The following is an 18226-nucleotide window of genomic DNA, read 5'->3' as shown; positions in this document are numbered from 1 at the left end:
GGCGGTTGTAATTACTTTCCAAGCTCAAAACAAAATCCCAACCCTTTCCCAAGACAGAAGCATTCCTGCCCTGCCATCCCTGTGACAAGGTTATATTTTGTAGTGCATCTCAGCCTGAAGAAGTGCTGAGGTACAGATTGGCATTTGCAGAGCTGCTGCTTCATGACTTTGTCCCTAAATTCAAGCCTGGAGTGATTCCAGTGAGTTTCCACCCCTAGGACAGGATTTTCCTCTCTTTAATGCTCGAGGATAAAGTGTCAAAGTTGTTCCCCAGCTGGATCAGCATTGCCCATTCCCTGCTTGTGTGGGCAGCAACTACAGCAGAGAGGGGCAGCATCCATCAGGAATGATCCAGGCAGCCCCTGAGCCTTTCCCCCAGGACTGCAAGGGACAGGGAGAAAGGGAGAAACTCCCCAAGCATCAAGAGATTTCAGCCACATGTGCATAAAAATCTCTTCCCGCGCACGTGACCAAGGAAGAGGCACAGATCCATTACACAATAATAAAAATATGCCTTTGGCAACGTGGGGCCAAAGTGGAGCTGCTGCAGGGAGCTCAAACTGCGCACGAGAAGGAGTCAAACAGGAATAGAAAGGACCAAAGTCAACCCTCCCAGGACCTGCTGTGGCAGGACAGGCCGGGGATCTGCAGCAGAACATCTGCCCGAAGCCCTGGGGGCTGCCAGCGCCTGTCCGGATCTCACTGGGGAGAGCAGGCTGGTGAGTAGATCCACTTTGCCTTTTTCTGTCTCTCCCTCCTCTTAACCTTTGAAAACTTCCCAAATAAGGTCTAAATCACTGAGCACTCAGGTTTCCAAAGCCTGCACAGGAATCCGTAAAGGCAACAGTTGCCAGTTAAAGAAATAACACCATGAGGGAAACATTCCTCGGGCTTTGCTGGGAGCTCCCACCCCCTTCAGCCTGTCCCTGCCCTGGGCAGCTGCCGAGCCGGGTTTGAGCCTGGGGCTAGGCACGCTTTGGCACAGGAATTCCTGATGTCTCTGCTCCAGGCTGGGGAAGGTTTGGCACAGGAATTCCCGGTGCCTGAAGCCAAGAGAGCACTGCAGGTTCAGGACAGGAGCTGCATCCTCTGCTTCCCCTCCTTTGCTTTGTGCAGCAGCAGGGAACAGATCAAGCCCCTGTTGGTTCAAGTACTTCCCTGGCTCCTATCAGTTAAATCTACCCATTTCAGGAGTTCTGTCACTGCTGTCACACCTGATTTTACCTAAACCAGCCTTGCACCCAAGGGTTCCTTTTGCTTCCACCCCAGGGACACTTCAGAGCAACCTCCAGAGCTGAGGATTGGGCTCATGGGGATAATGATTGTCTTCAAGATTAATTAAGACATCTTGAGGTACACTGGGAAATTGTGAGGGAGAAAGATGTTCTGTTTGAGAAAGCCTCGATTGTTTAAAGGAAATAGAGGAGAAAGTCACGGTGTTTGCTCACTCTGTGTCCCCTCATCCTGCTCCTGCCCCCCTCGAAGCAGCAATTCCCTCAGTTTCGTATTCCCACCACCACATGGCACAGGGTGGCTTCACTGGCCAAAGAATCCCCATCCAGCCACTGCTCGTGCCACCAAACTCTGCATCTTGCAGCCCTCAGGGATTTTCCTCTGCCATTTCAGCCCAGCTGCCTTGGAAGCAGCAGAAAGTGCAGCTGATCCTGACTCTTCCAGGCAGGATCTTTTCTTACAGAAACACTTCTTTAATGCACAACAGGCATTGGTCATGGCCCAAAGGTCTCTAACCCTGGTGACAAAGCCATTGGTTAAAATGTCATTGGAAAATCAGCCCTGCTGCTGCACAGCCTCCTGTGCCGGGCTGGCTGCCCACACCATGGAGGGGAGATGCTGATCTGCTTCCAATTTGCTTTTTGGAGCTCATTGGACCTTCTGCATCGAGGAACTATTTTTCTTTTAAGGTGGAACAGCATGAGGTTTGTTCTCTCTCAAAAAGATTTCTTGAAGAGGTTATTTATAGATGCTCTTGTGGATGTGGTGGTGCCTTGCATCCCACGCACGTTGCTGGGATATGAGATGAAGCTTTCTTGTGGAGCCATTAATTAGCTCCAGCTCTGGAGCTGTGCTAGAGTGCAGCTCCAGGTACTTGGATACTCCCCCCTTACCCAAGGACTGGTCCCACAGACCTCCCAGCCTCGGGGGTTTTGTTTGCCACTTTTTATCCCATCGGGTCAACGAGCTGGGTTGTCTCAACAGAAGTGATTATGGTAAGAAACTGGCAGAGGAGGAGCTGCCCTCCCACCCTCTGCTCCTTCTCGCACCTTTCTTCTCCACATGAGGCATTCCCTTTTCTCCAGGTTATGCTCCGCAATGACATTTTTCCCTGCCACAGCTTGTGAGTGTCATCTCCCTCCTGACACCTCTCACTTCTCTGCCCTGTTGGAGGGGCTCCTGGCAAGCAGGGATGCAGCTTTCCTTGTGATCTCCCACTCCACTGGCATTTGAACATTTTGTTTCCTTTTCCATAAACTCAGAAGCCTTCATTCAACTTTTCACATGAGCACTGGGCGGTGTTTTCCATCTCCATTAATCCAACACCTTCCAGCAGCAGCAAATCAGAGCTGAAGAACCAAAGGGCTCAGCAGCCAAATCCAGCCCTGGATCTGGTTTGCATTTCCCTCTCCTCTGCATGGTCTTAATTACAATATCACAGAGCTGAGGGCTCTCACTAAGCATAAATATGTAGGATCAGCTGGCTGGATTTGGAACATCTAAAGATGCATTTCCACCCCTCAGGAGCCGAGAGCAGGATGAGAGATAAGGCCAACATGGAATTTTAGCCAGTGCTTTTTAATCTTATTTCCAGTGCAGGAGTTGCACATAGCAGTGCTGGGGAGCTGCTAAAGCTGAGCTGAGTGGGGAAGGGGATGAGGCTCAGCTGGAACTGACTGGCAAAAGGCGCCAAGGCCTGGCCCAAACCAAGGCCCAGCCTCTCTTGAGTCCTGCCCTGCATCACACCATGGGATTTGTGCCTTGAGGGAACCCCGGGGACTCAGCCATGGGTGGGTCATGCTGGGGATGTTCACACCAAACCCCTTCTCCTTCTTCCACTCCCCTGGTCCCAAGAGCTGCTCTCTGCACCCTCTGCCATTGCTCCTGGTGTTTTGGGGGACAAGAGGCTCAGGGAGCAAAACAAAATGAGGGATGGCCACAGATACAGTCTTGGAGAAGAGTGAGTGTGATAAAAACATTGGTCTGACCTAAACTCCGTGAGCCAAGTCCTTGGAACCACATCACACCAAAGCAAAGAGCTCCCCCACCCTGCCAAGGCGAGCCAAATATTCTCCCATTTTCATGCAAGTTCCTGCACCAGCCCGTGCCAGCGGTGCCCACACGCTGCTCCTCCCCACAGGCCGTGCCATGATCTCTGCCGCGCTGCTCCTCTGGACCGTGCCCTGCGTGGCCAACCACATCCTGGGGGGCTTTGCCAAGCGGGAGCTGCAGGAGGGCGCCCAGCTGGCCTGCAGCCTGCCAGGGCCCCCCGGGCCCCCCGGGCCCCCCGGCGCGCCAGGGACCCCCGGCACCGTGGGCAGGATGGGCTTCCCAGGCAAGGACGGCAAGGACGGCCAGGACGGGGACAAGGGCGAGCAGGGCGAGCAAGGTAAGAGAGAGGCGCCGGACACAGCCATGGGGAGGGGAGAGCTGCGGTGCGGAGCCCCTGCAAGCGGCACCGCCCGGGAAACTCCGCCGGGAATTGCCGCTGCCCGCTCCCCGAGCGATCCCGCTCGGCAGAGGGGTTCAAACACAGCGTGTCCTGACAGCTGCGGGCAGTCCCTGCTGCGCTCATTTTGTGGCACAGAGGTTTGCCCTGCGCTGATCAGGGCTCTCTAGAGGAGACAAGGGGCCGGTCTGTGGTTCCTGCTCCCAGGAAAACCAGAGCCAGGCGAGGAAAGGAAAGATCGGCTGTCCCGAGCCTGTCGCGGGACAGGCACTGCCCGTGCCGGGCCCAGTCCAGAGCAAACAGACGCGTTTGGGGCGGTGCTCTGGGTCCTGCCCGAGGCAGGAGGCAGCAGGAGCAGCCTGTGCCGAGCGGTGATTTCCCTCTGCCACGCTAGAGAGCACTCCTGCCTCGGCAGCGCAGCGAGCCCAGCCTGCCGCTGCCTCCTCCCCTTCCCCTCCCCGAGCCCGCGGTCCGAGAGCGGATTTCCAGCCACAGCTGCGTTTCGATCTGCTCTTGCTGCAGCAGGTCAAGAGACACCGCGTAAATCCTCACGACTGTGCTCGTATCAGATACCACCGAGCCTGAATCACTGCCAGCCCAGCTCCCTTCCCGTCTCAAGGCACCCCCTGCCCCCGTTGTTTGCTGGTTCATCCCCCAGCTGGGCTGGGCTGCGCTTTTTACCACATCTAGATTTACTTTTACCTTGCTTTTAAACAGTTTCATGCTAAATTAAAAAAAAAAAAAAAAAAAAAAAAAAAAAAAAAAAAAAAAAAAAAAAAAAGAGAGAGAGAGATCAAAAGTGGTCACCTGCTCAAAGTGAGGCTCTGAAAGCTTCACAAACCTGTCCCACTCTGTAAAGCCTAAACATTTAAAGCTTTAATTCCTCCTTTTTCTCAAGTGAGCCAGATAATGGAATCAGCCTTCTAGTCCTTCAAAAGGACAAAGTTCCACTGTGACCACACCAACTCCCTGCCTGCCCTGGCTGGTCAGTCCAGAGAGATCTCCAGCCCCACGTGGGATTTCTTTGGGATTCTCACCAGTGCAAAGCAGCAATGGTTTCCTCCTAAATGAAATCCCTGCTGCATTGCTCTAACCTCCTTCCACCTGCTGTACCAGCTCTTGCCCTCCGAAATGATAAGAAAGATTGATAAGATCATTTGTCTTCCAGGTCCCCAGGGCAGAACAGGAAACCCTGGCAAGCCAGGCCCGAAGGGGAAGGCGGGAGCCCTTGGCAAGGCCGGGCCCCGGGGCCCCAAGGGTTTGAAGGGCAATCCCGGGAAAAACGGGCCCCCGGGGAAGAAAGGGCCCAAAGGGGGCAGGGGGGAGCCGGGGCCGCCGGGCCCCTGCAGCTGCAGCGGCAGCAGGGCCAGGTCTGCATTCTCGGTGGCTGTGTCCAAGAGCTACCCCAGGGAGAGGCTGCCCATCAAGTTCGACAGGATCCTGATGAACGAGGGGGGACACTACAACGCCTCCAGCGGGAAGTTCATCTGCAGCATCCCGGGCATTTACTACTTCACCTATGACATCACCTTGGCCAACAAGCACCTGGCCATCGGCCTGGTCCACAACGGCCAGTACCGCATCAAGACCTTCGACGCCAACACCGGCAACCACGACGTGGCCTCCGGCTCCACCGTGCTGGCGCTGAAGGAGGAGGACGAGGTGTGGCTGCAGATCTTTTACTCTGAGCAAAATGGGCTCTTCTATGATCCCTACTGGACAGACAGCTTATTTACTGGATTCTTGATTTACCCTGACCAAGATTATCTCAGTGAGGTGTAGGATGAGAAACTGTGGGAAGAAATAGGAGATGGGCCTCAGTCCAAGGAAGAGTGGCCTTGCATGGGAGTATCTGGGGTTATCAGATGATTCCACATTTGCCCATGGGATTATCAGTTGACTGCACCCTGTAGGGGCTGTGTAAACTTTTCCTTGATGCCATCAAACCCGCAGGTACCAGGCTTTCAGCAGCCTCACAAATGTCTCCATCCCAAAGCCACCCGTTATGTATCCCATGATTATTCCAACATGCCATGGACATGTAAATCAAATACTGGTGCAGGATGCTTTGGTTATTGCATTGTTACAATAAAGCAAGGAAGCCAACAGTAATGTCCTAAAGCTGAGCTGGGAAGTGCCATTGATGCTGGAGGTTGTGTCACTGGGGTCCTCCCCTGCAGCCCAGGACAACCCTTGTTAATGGAATTGGGCTTTGCCAGCCAGTTCAGAGTCAGGAATTTGTCAGCTGCAGTTGTAAAAGTCCCTCTCAGCCCCATCAAGGCAGTTCTACCAGCAAAGGCATCTGGTCTGTACAGGCAGTGATGGGAAGGTCTTGATTTTAAGGTTCAGGGCTGCTCTCAGGGCACAAAGGGGTGCTCTGAGCACCACTGGTGTCCCTCAGAGCAGAGAATCAGAGTCACAGAAGGGTTTGGGCTGGGAGGGACCTTAAATCTCATCTTGTTCCACCCCTGTCAGTTATTTAGGATGGGGTAAGCATTAACATGAGGATGTTTGCAATACCAAGAAAGAGACAAAGACAGAACTTTATTTTATTTATTTTATTGTTGGCTTTCAGTGCACTGGAAGAGACTGAACTTGCTGCCTTAGGCAATCTTTTTGCTGGTCCTTTTGTAGACTACACCAGAAGAAGTAGAAATCTGGAGGAAAGAACAAACCAAAACTTTGGTTGAACAGTGTAATCAGAGCTCCAGAGGCCCGGGGGAACAGCCCCAGGGATGGCTCAGAGCCTGTCCTTCACTTAAGATTTTTTTCTAAACTTCAAATTCTGAGGATTTTCTTTGTTTTTATGAACTACCCTGGCTCTTTGAGCACTCACCTCTACCAGCTTCCCCCCGCAGATCTCTGCAGTGTGGCGGTAGTTGGGGAAATCAGCCACGAGTTTCCCATCTTCCATTTTGACAGTTGCCTGGAAGAGAGGAAGGGTTCGTGTTGCTGGGGTTGCTGGGGTTGCTGGGGTTGCTGGAATTTGTTACCAGGTTCTGTAAACGCCTGCACACCCGATGCTGGCAGCTCATGGGACACAGGCTGGGTGTGGCACAGGTGCCCTCATGCACAGGGCTGAAATCTGTGGGCTTTAGTTCTTGAATGTTCACAGTTTAAACAGACACTTGCTCATCTTCCAGTTCCTGCAGGTTCCAGGTCTCCACATCACTCACTGACAGCTCTGCACGCGGTGCTGGCAGGAGCCCAGGAGTCCTGGGCTGATGATGGAGCCAGGGAATCCCAGGCTGGCCTGGGTTCAAAGGGCCTGAGAGCCCCTCCTGTTCCACCCCCTGCCACGGGCAGGGACACCTTCACTAGGCCTGGCACAGGTTTGCTTTTCACCCTAAACCTGAGCCCTCCTGAGGCTGGGGAGCTGAAGAGCTGCACGAATTTACCTGGAACTTCCTCCCGCCCATGGTCTCCATGTCTGCCTCCTTGCCCACGGTGAAGCTGTTGGTGGTGGTGCGGCCTCCGGGGAAGTGCTGGGTCCAGGTGAAGTCGTTCCCGTTCTGCACCACCTCCGTCACAATTTTGCAGTTCCGTCCCATTTCAACCTTGTCACTGGGGAGACCTGAAACAATAAAAACACAGAGCTTATCAAACCTAAGCTGAATTTGTGAAGAATGGTGGGTGGTGGTGTTTGTTCTCAGTGTATCCAATTTGTTGTTAATTTCTTATTTTTAATTTTTTTGCAGCATCAAAGCTCTGAGTTGAAATTACTGATGTAAAGGAAGATATTAGTACATTAATGCATTTGCTAAAATAAATCTTGTATTCTTTTCCCTGAGAAACAACACACAGGAAAAATGTACAAAGTACATAAAATATTCCCTTCTCCTTAACCTACACATGCATTGCTTGGAATTTCATGTGTGGGACCTTGGGCCTTTGCTATTTAGCTGCACAGACCTATTTTAATATCTGCTCTTGCTCTTTAACTAGGTGCACATGGAATAATGAAATCTTTGGACAGTTTGGGTTGGGAGGGACCTTAAAGATCGTTCAACCACTGCCATGGGCAGGGACCCTTCCACTGTCCCAGGCTGCTCCAGCCCTGTCCAGCCTGGCCTTGGGCACTGCCAGGGATCCAGGGGCAGCCACAGCTGCTCTGGGCACCTGTGCCAGGGCCTGCCCACCCTGCCAGGGAACAATTCCTGCCCAATATCCCATCCAAACCTACACCCTACAAGTCTGAATCCATTCCCCCTTGTCCTGTCACTCCATTCCTTGTGAAGTCTCTCTCCATCTTTCCTGTGGCCCCTTCAGGCCCTGGAAGGTCACAGCTGGGTCACCCCGAAGCTTCTCCTCTCCAGGCTGAGCAATCCCAGCTGTCCCAGCCCTTCCCCAGTTTTTGTATCGGATCCATGTCGGGTCCCTGAGCCCAGCCAGACTCACCAATCTTCTGCACGAAGGCGTCGTAGTTCTCATCGGCCTCGAACTCGTATTTGCCTGTGAATGCCATTGTTCCCTGGGACGGGCCTGGGGGGGTGGAACAGCGGCGGGATGGAGCAGGATGGCTCGGCCGGGCTGAGCCCGCCTTTATAGAGCCGAGCTCTCAGCCCACCCGGCCCACACCCCTGCAAACAGAGCTTTACAGCCCCCGTGAGTCACTCAGCAGTGCCATCGACCTGCGTGGAATCGAGGTTATCAGGCAATTGTACATCCTTGCCAATAACCTGGAGATCAGCAGGAATCAAGGCCAAAGGCTCAGCTTTCCTTTAGTGCAGATTTAAACAAAATGGTGTAATTTTACTTTTAAGATTTCACTGGTTTTGCATTCAGGATGGAATAAAAGAAAAATAAAAATGGACCATGCACCAGTTCTCAGCTCTGCACAGAAAGATCTGGGGAAACTTGTGTCACCACCAGGGTTTCCTGGGCACGTTTGATTTAAAAGTGGCTGTAAAATGACTCTGACTATCCTGAAAATATATTTGACAGTTTGTTAATTAACACTTCAGCTTAATCACAAGATGGCTGAACTCAGTGCCAGGGAACTTTTCCCAGCTGGACCCCCGTGCTGAGGGCACAGCAGAGCAAACAGCCCCGGAGGCAGGGCAGGGGTGGCACAGCCTTGGGAGGGAGCTCCATGAACTCTCCTGAGACATAAAACCTGCAGGGACAATTCACTGGTGGAGTAACAGCACAGGGACCTTGGGAGAGAGATCAAACTGGATAAGGAAAGCAGCCCAGTCTTGTGTAAAAGGAAGGAGATAATCAGATTATATGAACAGTACTTGAGCTTTTGTGCTCCCTGTCCATAAAGATCAGATTATATTGATAGCTGCCCCACGATGAGATACAAAACTGCTGACAGCTCCACACAGACATGGATGGGATATTCCATAATCCCATGATGTGATTCTGCTGGTTACAAGGAGCAGTTATGCAGAAAAGCTCAGTGCTGTATTTGAATGTACCAGGATGATGTAAATGCCAAGCGTGCAGCATTTGGAGACAGTGAACAGGAATAAGTTGTCAGAGAAGTAAAACTCTTGTGGAAGCTCATCCCCAAAGGAAAAGGTCATCCAGAGTGAGCAGTGAATTCGCTCTGCCTCCCCAGTCAGCTGCCTCTGATATGCAAAACAGCCCAGGCTTCAAATGCTGCTGGGAACAGAGGGAGCTGGAAGAGCCGAATCAAAGCCTTGGATATCTTTGCTTTGAGAGTTTGCCTGCACAAAATAATAACACAGCGTTTCTGCATTCCTTTTGTCTGTGGAGTCCCCTTGCCCTTGGGTGGCTCCCAGCAGCCTCCCAGGTTTATTCACTTTCAGCAGAGCTGCAGAAAGCCAGGGAGATTCACCTGGAGACAAATCGAGGATAAGGGAGGTAATTCCAGCAGTGACTGAAGCAGGCAGTGCCGGCTTTGAAGTGCTTTTAGTGCTGGATCGCAACTGAACTGGGAGCGCGGGCCCAGAATAGCAGTGGGAAGTCTCCAGTGGGCACAGAGCTCCCGTTAATGACTCCCTCCGAACCAAACCTGCTGGGGAAAGCCTGGACCTGTATCTGGCAGTTCTTCGGCAGCCCTCCTTAGGAAATGCTAATGATTATTAATTCCTCTGGTACTCAGAGTAATCATTCCTAATGAATTCAGGATGAGCTCATTTGGCGTTAATGTGCTGGGTAATTCCGGGGGAGCCCCGTTACGCTGGGCCTTGTTAAGTGCCCGTTTAGTCTGGTCCGAGGTGTTGCCGCTCTCCAGCCCTGAGGAGCAGAGAATTCATCACCAGAACGGGGCTGAATTATTGCACGGCTCGGACAGAGCTCAGAGACTGCACAGAAATGCGCCTGCCAGGCTCCACAGGTGGCTCAGCACAGAGCCTGCCCTGCCCCAGAGCGGCCCTGGACCTGCCTAACAAAACCAGGAAAAACAGGAGATTCAGAGACAAACACCTGCAGGGGAGGAAGGCACAGATCTCCCAAAACCCCCGTGCTTTGGGGGATTCCCTACAAGAAAATTCAATTATTTTGTGCGACAACACTCCATCAGGAGAGCCTTCAGTGTGTCTGGATCTCCAGAAAAGAAATTTCCAGAAAACAAGACAACCAAAGGACTCATCCAGGCTGGCAGAGCCTCTGGAGGAGGGGCTCAGATCCCACTGGTGTTCCTGAACTCTGAGTGGAACCCCAGGGGAACTGCTGAGCTCTGGGCTGGGAATCAGAGACAGAAAACCAAACCTGGGGAAAATGGACCTGGTACCACAACTTGGTGGGAATTTAATTCCCTCCTTTCTCCAGGATTCTTCCCTTTAATGAGTTATCCTGTAGTGAATGTTATCAGTGGTATCCAGTTAAATGGGACGGGGATGGACAGCAGAAATGGGAATCTCTCTTATTTTTAACAACTACAACCAAAGACTTGAATTTTGTTAAGCCAGTTTGGATTTGTGTATCCTGAAAAGGCACAGGAAGAGTAATTTTGGCTGTTCTCAATTTGGCTCCCACAAAACTGCTCAGATTCCTTTGAAGTATCATCCTTGGATTAAGAGCCACTGTGGAATATTTTGAACTCCAATGGTTTTAGTCTAATATAGACAACATTTCAAAGGTTGCTAAAAAGCAAGATATATTTCAACTTTATTTGCAGAGTCCTCTGGTCAAAAAATTGGAGTTAAAGCTCCTCTCTCTATGGATTTCTTATATAAAAAATTATAAAGTTCTAATAAAGTTAATAACTGACAGCCCTAAAGACAAGAATCATTGCAACTCTTCTGGACTTTTCTGAGCAAACCACCTTTATCTACACAGTTCATGGGCTGCGTTGTAAAGATTTTATTACTTGATAATACCTGTGTGATTGTCCTTGCTGACACATCAGATAACACAGCTCCAAATGGAGCTTATCCTCCAGGGAATCCAGCTGGGATTTCCTCACGTGGCTGTGGCTGCCCACCCTGCTGTTCCAGAGCATTCCCTCAGCTGTGCTTCCCACAGCTCTGGCAAAGGGAACGGTCAGTTCAGACGCTGCTCTTTTCTTGCTCTGAGGGCACATCTGCTTTGCAGTTGATTTTTTGTTATTCCCGAGTCCCCTCCTCTCTGTGTCCCCCTCTGAAGCCTTTCCTGCTCCCCTGGGAGAAGGCTCAGGTGGGGCAGCACCTGCCTGGAGCTGGGGGAAACCACCCCAGGAGCCAACCAGAGAGGGATTGGATCTGAAATGATCTCAAAGGCAGACAGGAGAAACCAATATTTGTGTGGATTTTTCTTATGCCAGCGCAGTGTTTAGTAAGTGCCCCACTGAAAATACTGATCCAAGTCAAGTGTGCAGGGACAGAGGGAGCCTGAGAGTCAGAGAAGGATTTCTTTCCTTGAAATACAAGAAAAGCCAGTTTTCTTTGCACAGAAAGCTTCTCCTGGGCCTCAGCTCTGCTTTGATGTGTGTGATTCACAGCAACATCTCACTGCATACTTTCAGCTCTTTGAAATTGTTTATATTTCCTTGGATACATTTATCAGGAGAAGAAAATATACTTCTGTGGCAGAGAAAATACACACATTTCACGTGCCATTCCTTCCCCCCCTCCACACCCAGCAGATCCTTGCATCTCCTTGTTCCTGGAGCTGCTTTTATTACAGCTGCTGTCCCTCTTCTCCAGTTTGATTTATTCCTGAGTTGTTCAGCACTAAGTTGGCTCTTATTAATCAAACAACATTGATGGAAAAGTGGGAAAATGAGACCGGGCTGGTAACAGCTGTGATTTCCTCAAACCCTGGAACAAGCCACATTTCTCTTAAAAACGCCGTCCAGAATCAGAAGACAGATCTGGAAAACACTTCAAAATCTGAACTTCTACTGAAGTGTTGCTTTACTCCAGACAACCAAACAACATCTGTTTCCCCTCTAAACAATGGGAGAGCATCAGAGGCCAAAAAGCCCCTAACAGAGAGGCAGCTTGACTCAGCTGGTCAGAGCAGGGTGCTGAGAACACCAGGTTGGTGGGTTCAGTCCCTGTACGGGCTTAAGAGCTGGACTTGACCCTTGTAGGTCCCTTCCAGAATGTTCCAGCTCAGAACATTCTGTGATCTGGAAATTGGCTTATTCTTTAAAACTTGATTTTTAACCTAAACTTGCCTCTTCCAATGGCTCAGACTGGGAACATGCACAGGTCATTCTCGGGGTGCTAAAAAGCTCAGTGACTGGGCAGGAGCCAAATTCCCCAAATTCTGCTGCCCCGGGCACAAAGTGCTCTTGCAAAATCTGCTTTTGAAAAGAATTTGCATGCAGGAGTAATGCAGGATCCTGGCTGTCCCCGTGGCTCCCCTGGCGGTTCCAGGAGCAGCAGGATTTGTCTGGCAGCCAGGTGAGCTCAGGATTTGTCCGGCAGCCAGGTGAGCTCACCTGTGCTGGGCCACAGCACCATCCAGTGCCGGCTCCGTGCTGCTGAAGCCTCCCCTGGGAATTCCAGGGGCAAAGCTGCAGGAGTGTCCTGAAAGGCAGGAGAGGAAGGGAACCAAAATACCTCAGCTCTCCCTGCATCAGCAGTGGGGTTTGTGTCATTCAGGATCACAGGATCACAGGATCACAGGAGCACAGACTGATTGGGGTTGGAAGGACCCTAAAGATGCTCCATTTCCAACGCCCTGCTGCAAAGTCTGGGTGCACAGCACAGGCTCAGGAAGCAGCCCCGTGCCCCCTCCCAAGCAGAGCCAGCCCAGCAGAGCACACGAGGCTGCAGCTCTGCCATCCTGGGAACCCCAGCAGAGCCAGACACAGGGAATGCTGCAATCCTTCAGTGCTAATTCAGGGTCTTGTTGGAGAAAAATCTCCTCCTGCAACAATGGCTTTGTTCTGAGAGGTTCGGTTTTGTCTGGTCAGTGCCTGCTCTTTTAAGTCATTGTGACCTACATACAGAGAGGATCCAAATAAAAAATTAAAGAGAAAGAGCTCTCTGTGACACTGCCTGGCTGAGCCAGCCCTGCAGTTCTGTGGCCTCTGGATTATTTTTTCACACGGGGCCAGATATGAGTTTATATAAATTCTGTATGGTTGGGTTATTTTCTTCATTATCATATGAATGTTTAAATATCCCTCTTCAAGGAAAAATGTAGAGTTTACCCACTGAGGGTGAAAGGATGGACACACCCTTGCCAGTGCTGTCATCCTGATAATAGAAAGAAAAACCTAGCCTGGAGCTGTGGCTCTGAATAAAAGCCAGGGCTGAGCACAGGGTGATGTTCTCGGAGCCCACACCTCAGTTACTCTGAGCCCCAGGTTCCTGTGCCCACACAGCACAACAGCTTGGTTAAAATCATTTTCCCCAGGACACTTTGATGAGGTCTGGATGACACAAGGAATTACTCAGGAGATGTGGAATCCAAGCCCTGCTCTAACTCCCATTTAAATCAGGATTAGCAGGACCATGACTCCTGCTGACTGCTCATTAAGCTGGGTGAGACCAGTCTGGGATCAGGTCAAGTCCCAGGGCTGCAAACTGATTTCATAGCCCAAAGGTCTGTTCCACCTGGAATAACCCAAGCTCTGAGCTGAAGGAAAGCCGTGCTGCTGCCCCAGCCCCTGCAATCCCTCTGGACAAACAGGACAGTGCCCAGGGGCTGAGGTGGCCTGCAGGACGCTGTGCTCGGTGCCCTGTCCCTGCAGGGCTGCTGCTCCTGCAGCAGGGTCTGCACAAAGAGGGGCAGCTCCCCAGCCTGGCAGCTTTCCCTGCTCCCACAGAACAACTGGCATTTCAGCCCAGCCGAGGGAAGCAGCTGGCTGGGGCTGAAGGAAGAAGCAAATTAGAGTTTATGGGGATCAAACAAGCCCACATCACTCCTTGTGCTCGGGGCTGCAAGGCCAGCTCGCATCCACCTCTGCTGCTGATTGTTTTTTTGACAGGAATTGCTCCCCGAACAGTCATCTCCAGTGATTATTTGTCTCCTTCCCTCTTCCTCTGATTACAGCCAGACTGGGACATCCCTGATCCGCATAGAAATGAATATTTGAAAAGGCAGGGCTGTCCTCCAAGGGCCTGTGCACCATTAGACCTCCAGATTTACTGCCCCACCAGAGGCCAGGGGGGTAATGAGGCAGCAGCAATGGGCTACGAATCAGGAGAAAGGAGCTAAAGAAAGGGATTTGCCTTGGCACATTCCCGACTGTAAATTAAAATTATCACTGAGGCTTTTGTATGAGGGATTTTCACCTGATTTCGCAGCCCCACTCCCAGAGCCTGCTCTGCTCTGTGGCAGCTCCTTTGGCTCAGCAGTGTCCTGGGTTTTGCCTGTGCTGATGAACAGGAAGCACCAGCAGCCAGAACCAAAGCAGGACTTGTGCTGTGTCACTGCGTGGATGTCACTGCTGTTCCCAGGCTCTGCAGAGAGGTTTTCCCTCGGTGCTGAGCAGTGCCTGTTCCCTGTGGGCCCTGCCAGGAGCACAGATCTGCCCGGGGCTCTGGGGGAAGCACTGGCATTGACTGCAATCTGTGCACCCAGGCTGGTCCAGCTGCAGCAGGAATGCAAATGAATGGCAGGAATTGTGTCCTCCCTGTGGAAAACGTGTCCCAGGCTCAGCCCCTGCACAGCCCTCAGAGCCCTGCAGCCCAACACCTCCTGAGCCCACCGGGCTCCTTCTCCCCACTGACCCATGGAAAGGTCTGTGAGCTCTGTGTCTCGCTGTGCCTAACCCTCGGAAGTGACTCATGTTTCCCCTCTTTTGGGAACGATTCAAGAACTTCCTTTGGCCTGACCACATCTGACTCACCCTGGGTGACTTCAGAGCTTCGAGTCAAATTGAGATTGGTGGAGAAAAAGCAAAACTAAAGTCAAATTGTAACTACTGATGTGACAAAGCATTCCTGCCTCCAGTCTTCAGGCAGAAGAGGATTTATCTGCTCTGTCACTGGTCCAAGCCTGCATCCACCAGCAAATTTGATTTCATTCTGAGGGGAAAATACCACAAGTGTCAGGAATCCCTTTTATATTAAATTTATCCCCTAGAGGAAAACCCTTTGTAATGACAAAATTTCCAAACCCCACTCACACACGGCTATGAACCCATGGTGAACACCCAGAGAAACAGTTTCACATTTCGCAGATACAATGTCCTCCAGAACAGTGCTTTACTGCAAAGAGTTATTTTGTTTGAAGCGCTTACACAAGCATTGAAACCTTTCCTATTTCATGCAGGAGACAGTTGCCAAGTCTGTTCTGTGCCTGCAAGCACGGATGAGTACAGAGGATGCTTTGTGAGGACTGATTATATTCCATTTACCAAATTTTAAACAGAACCGATTTTTACATCTTTTATTCTTCATCTCAGAGAAGACAAGAGATTTTTTCCTTCCTCCTCTGTTCCTTCCTGCACTGGGGAGGTGTTTGGCTGCTTTTATGCAGAATCCTGACTGAGACATCTCCATTCTCATTAAGGGATAACTTGATTCAGTCCTGGTAATTTGGGATCCAGTCCCTCACCTTGCATTGTGCGATTCACCAAGGGAATTTCATACACAAATGTGTCCCTCGAGGGGTGCAGCATGAAATTCCAGATGCCAGAACATTTTTATCATTCTGAGGGGTGCCAAAGCAGAACAGAGCACCCCAGATACGTCCTAGACTGAAGCACGAGAGGTGGGGAAGGAACACTCAGTAAACACCCAACTGCCATGGAGGCAATGCCCGGGCCAGGGGCTCTGATATGAATTATCCAGAGTGCAGCCCTTGAGGGAAACACGAGGGATCAACCCCGTGGGAAGGGCAGATTTCCTGCAAACAGTGGCTGTAAGTCTCAATCATTTCCTCAGAACAAATACAATGACATGGGCACAGCTCATTTGTTTCCCTTACAGTTTTCCATCCTTTTTTATTCCAGAAGTTTGGCTGAGCCTAAATAGAGAAATCCTACAATCTTGCAGCTGAGCACTCATTACTGGGTGCTTCCTTTTCAGCATCAGGTACCTCTGTTGTGGTTTCATTTCTGCATTTTCTAAACCATTATGAACTGTGCCTGGGAAATGCATTTTTAGAGCATTTTTCAGTGTTTTGGAAGCCTAACCTTGCCTACTACCAAGAGAAACAATCACCCTCTCCCAAGCAGTTGTTGCAGTGAACAGAAATAAATTGAAGCTGGCAAAGGTATCTTTCCCCAGCACAGTTTGTGCTGCTCAGCACGGTGGTTTCAGCAGCAGTGGGGAAAGAACTGTTCAAAATAAAGCATTATCCAGCTCCAGCAGCATATCCTGGGCACTCAGCTCGGGCCCTGCTCTGTGATAAGCCCCACGTGGGGGATTAGATTAGGGCAATACAAGAAATGCAGTTTGGCTACACCAACACGTTTCCTCACAAGGGTGGTGACACAGCCGTTGAAGGCTCCTGTTTTTCTGTTTGTTATTTGCTGAAGGGTGAGTGGGGAGAGTTTCACTGGGCCAGCTCTAGAAACAGGGCAAAAGGCAAGATCCAGCCCCTGATCCCAGGGAATGCAGTAAAAGCACAAACAGTGCTTTGCAAATCAGCAAGATTGGTTCTAATTACATTCATCTTCTGCCTTTGGAGCTGCTAACAGACAGATGTGCAAGAGCCACAGCTGGATGACCCCTGACAGAGATGTTCTCATCCCTGGCATTGGTCACTTTATGGACTTGTCTGTGACAGGACCAGGGAAAAGGATTTTTTAGACTTCCCATTCTGACTGCACCACTCCAACTCTACACTGCCCAAAACTCCTGGACAAACAACATTTACAATCTTTTTGCACAGATCACCACGTGTCCTTATCAAATCTCTCACGTCAATCATCTCTGCTGTGTGGAGCACTGCCAGTCACCCACCCTGCCCTCACAAATCCCAGGGCTTTATTGATTCCAGTGTCAGAGCCACTGCCTGGTTTGTTCTGGAGGTGTGGGGATGTTTTTTCCTTGGTCTGAGTTAAAGAGAGTCTCTGAATGAGGGCAGCACCATTTCCCAACCACTGACAACCCCAGAAAGATAACAGAGCAAGCTCCTGCTGTGAAGGATTCTTTCCCTTGATGTTCAGGCCCCTTGCAAATGGTGTTGCTCAGAGTCAGAACTTACAGGATTACCTGGGAAGAGAAATTAAAATTGACCTGACTTTACCAAAGGAAGTGCCTTACAAAGGACCATGCTGAGATTTGCAGGTGAGCTCTGACAGGAACTCAGGCTGAGCCTGGGCACTCCATAAATTGATCCTACTTGGAATTAGATTAGGAAAGGGTAAGAGAAGATGCCTACCAGAAATCCATCAAATACATCTCTTGCTTGAAATGCACTTGGCTCAGGAGGTTCCACAACTGAAAGTCCACAAGAAACCAGAAGATGAGACAATGACAAGAACAAAGGTCTGCAAGAGAACACAAGGTAAAATACTGACTGAGAGCAATCTGGGAGATAATTTCCTTACATATTCCCCCTCAGTCCCTGTGATATTTTGAAGTAATAACAAACTTGTCATTTTTATTCATCACCAGGGTCCCTTCATAATTTTTATCCAGAATGCAAAACTACATAAAGCAGACAGGGACACAGAGTCCAAGGTCTACTTTCAAAATCAGAAAGCTGAAAATACTTGCCTGTGATGACAGCACTTCTTTGCTCCTTCCCAGGAGAGCTGCAGACCTCAGGAAGAGCTGGGAGTTATTTTTTGGGTTGGTTTGTTTGGGTCTTGACTAAAAGACAAACTGCATAACAAAGCTGAGCTTTCAATACTTTTGCTTTTTAAGCATGACTTAAACTCAACTGCATTGTCATTTGTGCCCTGCCCCTGCCTTTGGAACAGCTTCAAAAGTTTCACAAGAGCGGCAGGAGATCCAGGGCAGCGTGGAACCCAGGCTGCAGTGGCTCCATCACAGACTGTGAGCTCCCAGGAAGATCCAGGTACAAAACCTGCAAGTTCTGAGTGACAGGGAAAAGCAGACAAGGACGGGAGACAAGAGTTACTTGGTTTTACTCAGGTAAATCATGAAGGCAAGCTGGCTCCAGGAGGGACAGCCTGTTACAGGCCCTTTTGGAATCTCCCTAGAAAACCTCCCTAGAAAATCCCACTCCTCTTTTGGGGACCACCTGCAGTGCTTGGCTCTGATCTGCAGCCAGACC

General features: G+C 50.5%; 2 protein-coding genes across 4 annotated transcripts; one reads left to right on the top strand and one right to left on the bottom strand.

Moving 5' to 3' along the window:
* Nucleotides 1-462: 462 nt before the first annotated feature.
* On the top strand, nucleotides 463-5803 carry C1QTNF2 (C1q and TNF related 2). The gene is made up of 3 exons (XM_063413133.1): nucleotides 463-719; nucleotides 3374-3622; nucleotides 4851-5803. Exons 2-3 carry the CDS (start codon nucleotides 3382-3384, stop codon nucleotides 5462-5464), a joined length of 855 nt encoding a protein of 284 aa, XP_063269203.1. The 5' UTR covers nucleotides 463-719; nucleotides 3374-3381; the 3' UTR covers nucleotides 5465-5803.
* A 143-nt stretch (nucleotides 5804-5946) lies between these two features.
* FABP6 (fatty acid binding protein 6) lies at nucleotides 5947-17479 on the bottom strand. Of its 3 annotated transcripts, none has more exons than XM_063413136.1 (4): nucleotides 17366-17479; nucleotides 8081-8164; nucleotides 7081-7256; nucleotides 5947-6608 (listed from the first exon to the last, which is right to left on the bottom strand). In XM_063413136.1, the coding sequence occupies exons 2-4, from the start codon at nucleotides 8145-8147 to the stop codon at nucleotides 6441-6443; spliced, it is 411 nt and encodes a 136-aa protein (XP_063269206.1). In that variant the 5' UTR covers nucleotides 8148-8164; nucleotides 17366-17479; the 3' UTR covers nucleotides 5947-6440. The 3 variants fall into 3 exon arrangements, with proteins under 3 accessions (XP_063269206.1, XP_063269207.1, XP_063269208.1); XM_063413137.1 differs by lacking the exon at nucleotides 17366-17479 and having other exon boundaries at nucleotides 5947-6339; nucleotides 6519-6608; nucleotides 8081-10790; XM_063413138.1 differs by lacking the exon at nucleotides 8081-8164 and having other exon boundaries at nucleotides 17366-17477.
* Between the last annotated feature and the right edge of the window lie 747 nt (nucleotides 17480-18226).

This window comes from Prinia subflava, chromosome 16, assembly GCF_021018805.1.
Source record: "Prinia subflava isolate CZ2003 ecotype Zambia chromosome 16, Cam_Psub_1.2, whole genome shotgun sequence".
NCBI classification, from domain to species: Eukaryota; Metazoa; Chordata; class Aves; order Passeriformes; family Cisticolidae; genus Prinia; species Prinia subflava.
Note: the sequence above shows the minus strand (reverse complement) of the source record. Positions and strands in the feature narration are given on the sequence as shown.

Coding starts and splice junctions, on each gene's coding strand:
- C1QTNF2 (XM_063413133.1), top strand. CDS start 3,382: ATGATCTCTGCCGCGCTGCTCCTCTGGACCGTGCCCTGCGTGGCCAAC. Junction 3,623..4,850: donor GGGCGAGCAGGGCGAGCAAG/GTAAGAGAGAGG, acceptor TTTGTCTTCCAG/GTCCCCAGGGCAGAACAGGA.
- FABP6 (XM_063413136.1), bottom strand. CDS start 8,147: ATGGCATTCACAGGCAAATACGAGTTCGAGGCCGATGAGAACTACGAC. Junction 7,257..8,080: donor CGCCTTCGTGCAGAAGATTG/GTGAGTCTGGCT, acceptor TTATTGTTTCAG/GTCTCCCCAGTGACAAGGTT. Junction 6,609..7,080: donor TGGGCGGGAGGAAGTTCCAG/GTAAATTCGTGC, acceptor CCTCTCTTCCAG/GCAACTGTCAAAATGGAAGA.